Genomic DNA, 13,917 nt, shown 5'->3' on the forward strand with positions numbered 1-13,917 from the left:
AAAAGGAATGACATACTGATTCATGCTACAGTGTGGATGAGCCTCAAAAATGTTATGCTAAGGGAAGGAAACCAGTCACCAAAGACTAAATGGCGTATGATCCCATTTACATGAACTATCCAGAACAGGCAAATCCATGGAGATAGAAAGCAGACTAGGAGTTCCCGTCGTGGCTCAGTGGTTAACGAATCCGACTAGGAACCATGAGGTTGCAGGTTCAATCCCTGGCCTTGCTCAGTGGGTTAACGATCCAGCGTTGCCATGAGCTGTGGTGTAGGTCGCAGACGCGGCTCGGATCCTGCGTTGCTGTGGCTCTGGTGTAGGCTGGTGGCTACAGCTCCGATTCGACCCCTAGCCTGGGAACCTCCATATGCCGTGGGGGCGGCCCAAGAAATGGCAAAAAACGACCAAAAAAAAAAAAAAGAAAAAGAAAAAAGAAAAGAAAGGAGATCAGCAGTTGCCAGGGGCTGAGGGGAGAGGGGGCATGGGGAGTGAGGGCCTAATGGATACAGAGCCTCCTTTCAGGGTGATGGAAAATGTGAACGTGCTAAAGGCCACTAAACTGTACCCTTTAAAATGGTTAATTTTATCTTAATGTGAATTTCACCTTAATTAAAAAAAGATAAGATGAGGACTGAAATGTGGTCATTGGATTAAGAAGTCATTCAGGGAGTGCCCTGGTGGCCAGTGGTTAAGAATCCAGTGTTGTGGCTTGAGTTTGATCCCTGGCCCGGGAACTTCTGTATGCTGTGGACCAAAAAATGCATGAGAAAAAATGTGCACGAGAGCAGCATCAGTGACGAAGTGGGTACAGGAGCCCGACTGCAGGCAGGTGAGGCAGGACTGGGTGTTGAGAAGGGGGATGCAAGACATACAGAGAAATCTAGGAACTAGGAAGATTGCATTAGAGTTGGAGGGTTAATGGAGGGTGTTGTTTCATGACTGTAAGAGGGTGGAACCTGAACCTTTGCATTTAAACGAAGAGAAGGAGCCAGTGGAGAGAGAGGGGTTGGAGAGTCACTGGCTGGCTGATGGAGCAAGGTTTCTGTGGAGGAGGTAGGGGGTGGGAGCCAGAGCAAAGGCAAAGGGAATGAGCCTTAAGTAGAAGTCGGGACTATGCCTTCCCTCACATGAGAGGTAGCAAGAGGGGATGCCAAGGCAGATGGGATGTGGACAGGAAGTTGAGGCTATTCCTATGTGCTGGCATCGTCTCTATGAGGTGGGAAGCAAGGCAATACACGAAAGAATGCTTAAAGCTGGCTACTTGACATGGCCCCATGTGGTTACCAGAAGCTAACTGACTTCCTTTCGTATAATCCTTAATGATTATAGGAAAGACTGCTCTCTAGAGTCTTTCATGTTGGTTTCTTTCAATTGTTCCTATTTTTTGATCTTATAACTCCTTAACCCCCCCCCGCCACACACACACATGAATTTAAATCTTGAATTCCATTTGTCTAATGAGTAAATATAATTTTAACGATATGTTCTGTGGGTACTCCAGTTGTAATAATCTTGAAGTACAGTGTCTGAGGCATCTAAAGTTCAGTACCTTAGAGAGTTAATTAAGTCAAGTTAATTGGAAAAGATCTAATCTCCAGATAGGTAACAGGGTTGATTATCTTATTTATGCTTAAATAGAGTAGCAGAGGCCATTACAAGACTTTTTAGAAGATTATTGATTGATATATAATTTCTTAATTAATTTTGATTGACAATATCTCTTGCTGCTCAAATCCACCCTCCCCAACTTTGGATTCTCCTCAGCACAATTGATCTATTGAAATCAGGATGGTTTAGCAAATGGTTTCTTTGTATAATCTAGTTTTAACGTATATACAACCCCTGGCATTTGGCATTTGACTGTGATTCTGCAAACCAGCATTATCACACATATGTGTGGCATGCTGTCAAGGGCAGAACTGGGGAGATGGAAGTTTCTGGGAGCCATGGAGATACCAATGGGTGGTGGAAACAGGACTTCAAATCAACTTTAATGCCCATGGCTTTGCCCCACTCCCAAGCCACATCAAGTTAACACACACTCCAGGTAAGAACAATGTGCTTGCTTGGCAGACGCAATTTCAAGATAAATCTCTCATCCCTTTTCCCACCCAGTCTGCTCTATAGAGATGCTGGAACCACTTCTGGTTGCTCTGCCTAAGGCAGCCATTTCTAACAAGGGATCTGGAACAGATTGCTTTGTCACTAGAAGGTACTGTAAGCAGGAGAGAGCATCTGCTTGGGAAGCTCTAGAGGGAGTTTTTAGTTTGGAGAGGAGTTTAGACTAATGCGCATGCAATTGATTATTTTTTACCAGAAAACCCGCTGCTATTTTACAATGAGGTATTTATTAAGATGTGCATCAATGGTCTAATCTCTACATACTTCCTCTCTTTTCTTTTGTAATGATTTTTATTTTTTCCATTATAGTTGGTTTATAGTGTTCTGTCAGTTTTCTTCTGTGCAACAAAGTGACCCAGTCTCACACACACATATGTACATTCTTTTTCTCACCTTATCCTCCATCATGTTCCATCATAAGTGACTAGATATCGTTCCCTGTGCTACACAGCAGGATCTCATTGTTTATCTATTCCCAAGGCAATAGTTTGCATCTGTGAACCCCAGACTCCCCGTCCATCCCACTCCCTTCCTTATTTCCAACATCTACAATAACTTTGAACCAAAAAAGTCTTGAAATCATTCAAGTTTAACTGTGTGTGTGTTTCACCAAGATCTCAGTAGTACAGCATTATAATATTAAGATTCTTGGTTATCTAGATCCCTCTATTTCTCCCAAAATATTACTTATCATAAAGTATATTTCCTATCTCTTCTTGAAAACTGTAGCTAGTTTCCAAAATATATCACTAAAATAAGTTCTGAAGGCAAACTTTCTTTTCTAGAATATTCCATATGTTATTGCTAACGATTTCAAGGCAATTATCCGGGACAAGATTTTGAAGAAAAGGAGCTCATTTGGATTCTAATTCACTTCGGAATGCTCACTTCTGCATTTGCAAGTTACCTTCACCAAATGTCTGCTTTTCTGACCATTTTAGAAGTATAAAAGATGGAGTCCAAAGGATCAACTTGAAAAGAATGGAGAAAATTGACAATAATACATAAAGCAGCTGTGTTTAAAAAGAAACCTTCAAATATTCCCACCTCATCACTGGCACAGCTGTAGGGGGACCGGCTGGAAATGAGCATGTTTTTACATTTGGACAGTATAATGAATTTTCCCATAATACTTAAGCAATTAACTGAGCATTGGTGTTTTGCATAGAATTTTGTCCTTGTTATAATAATTCCTTACATGTTTATATCACTTTAGAATTTACGATGTGCCTTGATGTATATTGTCTCACTGTAACAAGTTACCCAACAGTTTCTCTGTGCCAGGCATTGAGACGCTCGGTACTCTATCTCATTTAGCCCTAACGACAGCCCCATGCAGTAGGGCCTGTGAGTTTATAAATGAACAGACGGAGTCACGGCTTGATGAGTGCCTTGTGCCTGCTGGTGCAGGGAGAGCCCAACATCTAACTCCCATCCAAGTGACCCGGAGCCCAGGCGCTTTACCGCCATGCTCTGTGGCCTCTGAAGCTTGCCTTTTCTTTCTGCCTGTTTTACCCCCACCTCTTATTAACCTGTGGTCCCTTTTGGGGCAAAAGCTTTATTGCTGGTCACTATGGAGAAGCAGTTCTGCGAGAAAGATGTGCTAAACAAGGACAAACTTAATTACAACAGTAATAGCAATAGTCGTTCATAATTATTGAGCTCAACTGATTATCTGGCACTGAGTGTGGGCTTTGGATTTCTTCTCTCATCGAATCCCCACATCATGCCTGGGTTGCATTTGGACCTTACTCAGTCCTGGCAGAGTTAGTGTCATTCTTTACCTTACGGATAAGACCACAGGTTCCTTGAGGTTAAAGGGCATGTCTCAGGTCGCACTGCTTAATAGGATGGACACTAGAGTCTAAGTCGTCTCTCTTCCTGTCGGACACCCTTACTCGCTGTACATCTCACAAATGCCAGTGCTGGGCCACTGTGCACCCCAGACGATACTCTGTGTTTGGTTTACCATTTTATTTTATTTCTACAGCAGGCACCAACACTGCAGCTGAATTAATGACTGTGTTCTTCTTTAATGCTCCTCTATTCAAATTGCTTTATGCCTCAAGGATAAGCAAGTGATGGCCTCTCTGTGCATCTGTGTCTCGTTTTCATTTCATCTTATTCCTCACAACAAATTGAACTTCTGATGGGGATAGATAAGGTCTGTCTCACTGAGCTGCAAGGCAAGAGGGACTCAGTAGATTGAACGTGTTCTCTGAGAAGTCCAGACAAGTGACCTTAAGGAAGAAGGGCATGTACTAAGAAAACTACTTCTCTCTCCAGGAGGAGTGGCTGAGTCAGTGCTCAAAAGCGTATAACCCATTTTGTCCAAGGTTCTGTGAGACACCTAGGTACTTAGCTTCCTTTGTCTATGAGGAAGCAAGGGCACAGGGGGACAAGAGAATGGGGTTCTGGACCCAGATATACTACTTACTAGCTGTGTGACCACTTCTTTAAGCCCAAGTCTCTTCATTGATAAAAGGAAGATAGTGTACCAAAGCATCTCTAGGTGCCTTCCTGGAGTTCCCTGGTGGGCTAGTTGGTTAAGGATCTGGCGCTGTCACTATTGTGGCACAGGTTCAATCCCTGGCCTAGAAGCTTTTGCATGACACTGGCACGACCAATAAATAAATAAATAAATGCCTTCTTGCTTCAAAATTAATGATAGCTAAGGTTTGTAGAAGACTTTAGAAACCACTCATTTGCTCAGCATTACAAACCTGAAAGGTAGATATTTGTTTTTCTCCATTTTACAGATGAGGAGAAGTGCTAGAGTGATCCTTAAGAGCGTAACTGAGTGATCCAAGGTCGCACAGCCAGTTGTGGTGGAGTTAGGAATTAAACTCATGTCTCTTTGATCGTGGACTCCATCTTTTCACCGTCACACATATCTAAGTTTGCATGCTCTATGTTTGTACTGTTGTGTTAAATGCTTGTCGAGATCTCATGGATTGATGTGATGATCCCAACAGTTGTTTCAGTTCTTTGTATAGATTTTTCTTTCTCTAAATGGCCAACCATTACCTTAATTTGCTGACTTCCAAGGTAGAACAGAATATACTATAATTTTAAAGAATATACTGTAATTTTGTGGGAGAATAACATTTTTTAGGTAGGGACAGTAGGGAAAGTACATAATCTCCTGAATGGAAGCTGATATTTACAATCATTTCCCTATATTTAGGGCTTCAGCTTACTAAATACATCCCCAAAAGAGTTCCTCCTCCCCCTGCAAGGCCAGCCAAGAACTGCTCTCAACCTATTGCAACCTTTGCTTTCCACACAAAAATCTGAGCTAGAGACTCTGGCTTCTACGTAGCATATATGATTCATACCTTGTGACAGAGCCCTGGGGGATGCAGCTATAGCTGGAGAAACACCTAGATGGATTTAGGCTAGGTTTCTGTAAGGGAATTCCATCTTCTCTAAAGCAAAAAACAGACAAGTCATTCCTTTTTATTACTTGGTCAGGACTAACAGGATCTATGGTTTCAAATGGTCGTGGTAAGTCTGACTCAATAAATATGCACTGATCACATAGAAGGCAAGCTCTGTGCTTAAGTGTGGGGAGGGAGAAAAATGAATAAAGAAAGGGATGGTTCCTATTCATAACGAACTTGAATCCAGGTGGAGAAGACAAATCATGATTATAACTCCACACAGGATGGAGTAAGTAATACATGAACGTAGGAACAATGAATGGGCTGTGGAAGCCGAATCTGGAATAAGTCTGACTTGTCCAAGGGTGAGGACTGGAATTGATGAACAGGGGATCAAAGAAGGCTTCATTGAGGAAGTGGCTCTGGAACTGAGAATTACTGAGGAATATAATTGTGAGAGATGCTGAGTGGAAGAAACAGCATCTTAGGCTGAGGGGAAAAAAAACTAGCATGTGGAAAGTCACATGAATGTGGAAAGAGGCGTGAATGTGCATATTGAGATCTGGATTATCTTGAAGTCCATGCTTTATTTTGTTGGTAGTAGGGGGGCATTGCAGGTTTTTGAGCAGGAGATGGTTGTGATCTGTGTAAGGTTTAAGAAAGGAAACCAGGAGTTCGCATCGGGGTGCAGTGGTTAACGAATCCGACTAGGAACCATGAGGTGGCGGGTTTGGTCCCTGCCCTTGCTCAGTGGGTTGGGGATCCGGCGTTGCCGTGAGCTATGGTGTAGGTTGCAGACGCGGCTCGGATCCCGAGTTGCTGTGGCTCTGGCGTAGGCCGGTGGCTACAGCTCCGATTAGACCCCTGGCCTGGGAACCTCCATATGCCGTGGGAGCGGCCCAAGAAATAGCTAAAAAGACAAAAAAAAAAAAAAAAAAGAAAGAAAGGAAACCAAGGTAGTAGTATGGGAAAATGGATTCGAGGGCAGGGGAGATCCCGGAAGTAGTGAACATAATTATGAAGTTATGGGATGATGTTGAGTTTTTGAGAGCCTGAACAGTGGTCATGATGGAGGTAAAGACATGGATGCGATTTGTTTTCGTGGAGAGGGCTAACTTAATCATTTGGACGTAAGAGCGACAGAGAAAGCTACATCTGGGGTGACTTTCAGGTTTGGGGCCTTGGGAACTGGGTCAATGGCTTAAATCCACCAATAGTATAAATAATGATGATTAAAAAAAAACCCTACGTGGTACTTACTATGAGCCGGGCCTATTCTAGTGCTCTACATAGATTAGCTTGTTAAATCTTAGTCTTTACAGCAACCTTTTTAAGACAGAGCCTATTAACATCTTCACTTTAAAACACGAAGAAAGTGAAGCAAAGAAAGGCATGCTTATCTACCCAAATGCACACAGATAGCTTTGTGGTAAAGTTGGGATTGGGATCTAGGCACTTTGGCTCTCGAAATGCATGGTTTTTAACCACAGCAAAGGGTATATAGGAATGCCTGGAATCCTATAGCCTTGAAAATACTTAATATATTATAAAAAATAATCAGTCATGTAGGTACAAAATAATACCTCATAATTGTTTGAATTATGTATTTTTATTGTGAGTAAGATGCAACAGCTTTCATACATTTATTGGCCATTTAAAATGTGTACTGCCTGGTTGTATTATTTGCTCATTTCCTTACTGGGATTTTTTTCAAGATTGTAAAACTATTTATACATGAAGAATATTGGGTCCCTGGGGTGTGTGTGTGTGCGTGTGTGTGTGTAAATTTATGTTAGATTGAATCATATGAAATTGTCACTGTTTGATCATGTTCGACCTACAAAAATGGCAGTTCCGTATGGTTCACCCTAGTGTATTCATTGCATTGGTCACAATAGCTGATATTTATTTAGTCCATGATATGTGCAAGGTACTGTGCTTTATTTACATGCATTACCTCACTGAATTCTTACAGCTCCTCTAGGAGGTGTGTGCTCTCATCTCCATTTCACAGACAAGGAAACTGAGCGACAGGGAAATTACATAACTTGTCGTTCTTGAAGCTGCTTGGTAGGCATGTGCTAGGGGCTTGTCAGGACTGAATCATGGTTTTTCTGACTCAAAAGCCTATGATCTTAAGCACTGCACTATATTATCTTACATTCTTATTCTTCTAGATAACTTTTAGAAACAAGTTCCTCAAAATAAAATCCTGATGGGGTTTTAAGTGGGATGGCATTAAATGTATGGATTAGTACATGGGGAATTAATAGCTTTACACTATTGAGTCTTCCTATTTGAAAGTAAGCTATGTTTCTCTGTTAATTCAAATGTTCTTTTATCTCCTTTATAGAGCTTTATAGATTTATTTACAGGGTTGTTCAAAATGATAACTCCAAGGATTTACCTAAGGTTATCCTTTGTGTTTTTTAACTTGTATGTTGCTAAAGTGAAAGGATTTTTTTCTTCCCTTATACGATCTAAATGGTTATTATTTCTATATGGAAAGGCTTTGGTACATTGCTTTTGTGGTTACTCTCTTTACTGAATTTCCTCTAAGAATCTTTGATTCTGTTCCATCCTTTCCATCATGAGACCACTGTCCGCTCTCATCTCGCTGACCAAACAGTAATCCAACTGGCCCCCTTGCCTCTTGGCTTGGCCCCTTAAAATCCACACTGTTGCCATGGTGAGCTTTCAGAAGTACACATCTCATGCCCCTTGTTTGAAACCTTTAGGTGGGTCCAGCCCCACTGCCTTCAGGAGACATTTATATGCTCCTCTCACAAGGTATCCAGGTCTCCCTGAGACCTGCCCTGGTCCACCTACCCTTCCATTAGTGCCTCTTGCACTCACCCCCACAGACCCAGCATTGCAGCCAGAGCCACCGTTCACATGTCCCATGATGCAGTGTGAACGCACTCCTGCCAGGGGAACTGTCCTTTGCCTTTTGCCCACTCAGCTCTTCTCCGAAGCCTTGGTCGACTGTCCCAGGTGGATTCTCCATGTCTCTTTCTCTGTCTTCACACGGCACCTTCACACCCTCCATTAGTGTAATTACCAAGGACAATTGTCATTGTTTCTCCACATGGGCTCGTGGTTAAGATGGATTTCGGAACCAGACAGAGCTGGTTCAGACCTGACGTAAGCCCTTGCTATTTGTGTGACCTTGCGAAGGACACGTTACCCTGTGTGGATGATAATGAACACTCCACAGAGCAATTGCAAGGAGTACTTGGGACAAAGTGTGCAAAGTACAATTCGCAGTGCCAGGCACACAGTAGCGGCTCCGTAATTTTCAATGTAACGGCATGGAAGATGAGAAGAGAGTAGGCGAACCAGATGGTGTGGGCTTCAAGGACAGAGGAGCCGCTGTGTAAGGTTTGGGGAGGTTACACTGGGGAGCAGAAGAGGCACAACGTAGCTTTGGACCCTGATGTATGGGGCTCTGGGACAATGAGCAGCCTCTACCGAAGAGTATCCCAGGACAATGACATTTTAAAAGAGAGCCAAGTTTCCGTTAAGGCAATCAAAGCTGCGGAGGGAAGGGTTAAGGTTTCTGCTGGAAATTGCGTGGAACGTTGTTCTTGGGAGCCCTCACTCCTCCTGTTCCAAGAGACCAAGTTGGCCTAAGAGACTGAGGTAAGAATGGAGTCGATGGTGGCGAGTACTGGGAGGGAGGCCACGTGGGCAGCTCCCACAGATGCCAGTCAAGGCTGGAGTGACCAAGGTCTTATTTCAGTAGCTTCTTTGATATGGAGGTTCTTAGGTTCTTAGGCCTGAAACGGCCTAAAGAGGCCTTCTGAGTCAAGTATGGGAAAGGGACCCCAAAGCCTTGCCTGATGGTATGGTTTGCCCCCGAGCCCTCTAGCTGATAACCTTGTTTCCAACCCCAGTAATGGAACCCTTCTCATTACTTTGTCCCACTCTCTCCTATAACAGTCTGTTTGTCTTTGGTCATTTGGCAGCTGCTCTGCTAGGAAGGGGGGGAAATAGCTCCACTATCTTCTCTTATGGTCTGTGGCTCTCCTCCATGCACCCTTTGCCTCCATGTGTCTTCTTGGTGGGAGGGCTTTCCGAGAATTTGGCTAATATTTTTATTCTTGTGGAGTATATACCCTGATGCTGTGGTGGCTGGAACCAAGGCAGACCTGCATCGGGGTATTGCCCATTTCCTGGCTAATGGATTTGCTTTTGTTTGTGTAGCTTGAATCTCTGCTCTGGTAAAAAAAGATGAGAGTAAGAGAGAGAGAGAGAGAGAGAGAGAGAGAGAGAGAGAGAGAGAGAGAGAGAGAGGGGCAAGAATGAACAGTTCACGGTTTGGTTTTTAAGGGATCAGCCAGTAAAAATATCGATGTTGGAGACAGATCTAGGTATAGCCCCAGCTTTACCGCTTTTTAGGTCTGTGGTGTGGACCCGTTTATTTAATCTTTCTGAGCTTTAGGTCCTTCATCTGTAGAGTGAAAGTGACAGCATTTGATGAACATGAACATGAGCAAACAGACCTACTAAAAATGTGCATTCTTTTTTATCTTGCTATAAAGAATTTTTTAAAAAGCAAAAACTGCCACAGAAGTTGTCTGGTTGAAAGCACGGTGGATGTGGGACACACACGGACCTGGGCTGAAGTCCTGGCTGTGTGACACCGAGGGACTCACATAGCATTTCAGAGCCTCGGTGGTGTTCTGAGCGTTAATCTTCTTAAATTGAATTGAAGTCAATATAAAGTCCACATGAAATCTCCAGTGCAGTTCCCGAGACATAATAAGCTCTCAGCAATTGTGAGCTGTTATTGTCATCACCATCCTCATCCTCATCACTGTCATTGTCATCATTGTTTTATGAAAAGTGACCCAAGCAAGGAGATTATGATTTTTGGAACATCCACCAGTTTGGGTGTCAGTAGCAGCAACGTTTATTTGATGCTTATTCTGTTAAAACAGGTCTCTTCCATTTGTTATCCCGGTTATTAATTAAATGTTGCATCGTCTTGAGCAATGGAAATGAAAACTGTACAGTGGCTTGGCTTGTTATATCTTGTCATCACCTGTCAAGATGACATACTATATATAGAAAGTACTGAGAATTCTTTGTCGTCAAAAACATGAATCCTCCCAGCATCACAGGGAACAGGTAGTGTCTGCAGGTCCTGAAGCAGTTGCAGTCTATTTTTAGTCCCTACATTAAAGGTTTTCTTCTCCTCTTCTTTCTATGCATGTGTGATATGAGGGGTTGTTGAAGGAACTGAGCTCGGGGATGGAAATGGGCCGGATCTCTTCTCTCTTTGTCATTTAAGAAAATGATTCAACGTTCCATTTGGGGAGTATGTAAGGGTCACCTTAACCCAATTATGACTCATTTTCTGTTTCTGTGTTATATTCTTAGACTTGAAAACCTATACAAATGGGATCTTTTCTATATGTTTTCTTAATGGTGGCAGTGACTAAAACTCACTAAAAATCAAAGATCTTTGTGGGGGTGTCACTTAAAATTGGAAAAGGAAATCTTTTTATAGAAAAAGCAACTCTTTCATAGGTAGTAGTAATTCAGTCTCCTCTAATAATGCCAAGGGGGTGAAAGAATTATTTCAGATATTTTAAAAAATGGATGGGCTTAATTTTTCACATCCTGAATTGTTAACAAAAGGATAATAACAAGAAATATTTCAGTAGGCAGACATGTGCATGCACCTGGGACCAATTAAGTATTTTTTCCTTCATCTTAATCAGAACACTGGGATGCCTCTTTTTCAGAGTGGACCTACATTACTCAATTTTGAGGTTTTTTAAATGCTATTTTTTTAACAGACCAAATTCACTGGGTTTATGTAAATCAAATTTAAATGAATTTGAGTCAAATAAAAGACTAGACTAATGGTAGTAATAATACCTCACATTTGGGAGTTCCCTTCGTGGCTCAGTGGTTAGCGAACCCGACTAGGAACCATGAGGATGAGGGTTCGATCCCTGGCCTCGCTCAGTGGGTTAAGGATCTGGCATTGCCGTGAGCTGTGGTGTAGGTCACAGATGTGGCTCAGATCCCACATTGCTGTGGCTGTGATGTAGGCCAGTAGCTGTAGCTCCGATTCAACCCCTAGCCTGGGAACCTCCACATGCTATGAGTGTGGCCCTAAAAAACTAAAAAAAAAACCCAAACCAAAAACAAACAAACAAACAAACAAAAAACGCTTACATTTGGATTGATTTTACAGATTTCAAATGGCTTTCTTATGCTATTTCATTTGATCCTCACAATAGCCAACAGATAATAGCTTTGTGAAATAAGCTGACCAGCCAGTATGATCTTCCCATTTTACGGGTGAGGAAACTGAATTTTGCACAGTTCAGGACCACTGATTAGCAGCAGAGTCAGACTCAAACTCAGGTCATCTGACCGCCTACCCCAGTGCTCTTGCAAACGCACCACCACCTTCCTACTTGGTCATCCTTCGTTTCCTTTCTGCTCCTTTAAAATGGCATGGAGAACTGTATTCGTTTTCTATAGCTGCTGTAACAAAGTGTCACAGACCCGATGACTTACAACAATGAAAATTTACTCTCTCATAGGTCTGGAAGCCAGAAGTCCAAAATCAAGGATGCAGCAGGGCTGTGCTTCCTCTGAAGGCTCCAGGGCCGAATACTTCCTTTCTTCTTCCTAGCTTTTGGTGGTTCCTGGCAATCCTTGGCATTCCTTGGCTTATAACTACATCATTCCAATCTCTGCCTCCATTGTCACATGACCTTCTCACTGTGGTCTCTGTCTAGCTTTCTCTCTTCTCAGAAGGACGCCAGTGACATCGAATGAGAGCCCATCCTATTGACTATGACTTCATCTTAGCTAATCATATCTACAACGGCGCTGTTGCCAAATGCGATCCCATCCTGAGGTACTAGGGCTTAGGACTGAGACTTCAGTCTTTTGGGGAGATACAATTTAACCCATTATAGGAATGAACCATGGCTTTATTTTTCTGGAGTATAATTTGATAAATTATACTGAAGACCGTAATATGTTATCACACCAAGAATCAAGGCCTGTGCATAGATACCGACAAATGACAGCAGTGTCCATACTGTTAGTGCACTTTCTGAGCACTTTCTTGTCTGCGGGCATATTTTCTCCCATCACTGATCGCAGGGGGGAGGGAGGTTCCTGAGGTTGGGTATTTGGGGAAATTACCTTCAGATATTTATATGCATCTTTCATAATGCGGATCCGGACAGTGCAAGAGCTGGAATCGGATCCAGGTGCGGGATGATCCTCAGGAGCAGCTGCTTTTGGAAGATGCTTGGGGGGATTTTGTAATTAGACAGGAGTCATCAGAAAGTATTTCCTTCTAACTTCGGCAGGAGCGTAAGTGTAGCTTGGAGGGGTAGGCTGGGTCCGTGCTTTGTAGTGCAAATCTCCTTACACGAGTGACAACAGGCCTTATAGAAGACTTCTCAGTAAATAGTGGGATTCAATGCAATGGACATTTGTTGAGCAGTTACTCTGTGCAAGGCCCCTTCCTGTGGTAGACACAGAACAGAGACAACCATGGTCCTTACCATCCAGGGAATCTAATCTAGTTGTTCATTGAAAAAATACTGGCAACTTCTTGTGTGTCAGGTACTGTAAAGGCACCAGTGTCGTGCAGGAGAAGGAAGAGGAAGAGGAAACTTCCCAGGAGGTGCTCAATTTCTACGGGGTGGGGGAAGGCAGGTGGGAAGCTGAAGTCATTCAGTAGGTTTAGGCTCTGGGATCTCAGGCAGGGCTACCACACTGCGTGGCTCCAAGGGACATCAGCAACATAACTTGCAGTGTGCGAGTGTCTGCTCAGTAACAGGTGGAGGGAGGCGAGACCCAGCACTAGCTCACACTAGCCTGCAAAATAGGCAAAGGGGCCCCTTTCTCTAGGTGTGTGTGTGGCCTGGTGAGTGGAGATAGGAAGTGTGACTGATTCGGTCAGCAGGGAGGGGGCCTAGCACAGATGATGCTGGGCACTTGTAGTAACTTGAGAAAAATTGCCCTGGCAGCGATGCAAAGAAGGATGGAAGGGGGTGAGTGTAGAGACAGGGAAGCAGTTGGTGGCTCTTTGAAGGATCTGAGGAGAGCGGAGTGGCATCATTTCCAACCAGGCCCCTCACCTGCTCTTCCCACTCCTGATCTGGCCCTGCTACAGCCCATTTCCCACCCAACAGCTAAATCCACAGTTTTGTGGGTTTTTTTTTTTTTTTTTTTTTTTTTGGCTGCACCTGAGGCATACAAAAGTTTAGGGGCCAGGGATCAAACCTGCACCACAGCGGTGACCCGAGCCACACCAGTGACAACACCTAATTCGCAACTGCTAGGTGACCAGGGAACTCCACAATTTACAGTTTGAAAGCATAAGTCAAATCACGTTGCCCCGTACTTACCACCTGCCGGTGGC

General features: G+C 43.3%; 1 protein-coding gene across 3 annotated transcripts in view; it reads left to right on the forward strand.

Annotated features, from left to right (window-relative positions):
- Positions 1-13,917, forward strand: part of FMR1NB (FMR1 neighbor) — a 307,469-nt gene that overhangs the window by 275,903 nt on the left and 17,649 nt on the right. For 2 of the 3 annotated variants that reach the window (XM_085006507.1, XM_085006505.1), the window contains one exon: positions 2,910-6,453. The exons of the other annotated variant lie outside the window; for it this stretch is intronic. Coding sequence is in view for 1 of the 2 variants with exons in the window: in XM_085006505.1 (XP_084862631.1) it covers positions 2,910-2,993 (84 nt within the window). In the remaining variant the exon portion in view is untranslated. Of the gene's footprint in view, positions 1-2,909; positions 6,454-13,917 lie in introns of those variants that run through there. 3 annotated transcript variants of the gene reach the window in all.

This window comes from Sus scrofa, chromosome X, assembly GCF_054392235.1.
Source record: "Sus scrofa isolate SSC_HxYL_T2T_F1_AM1 chromosome X, Sscrofa_HxYL_maternal_Yorkshire_Landrace_v2.0, whole genome shotgun sequence".
NCBI classification, from domain to species: domain Eukaryota; kingdom Metazoa; phylum Chordata; class Mammalia; order Artiodactyla; family Suidae; genus Sus; species Sus scrofa.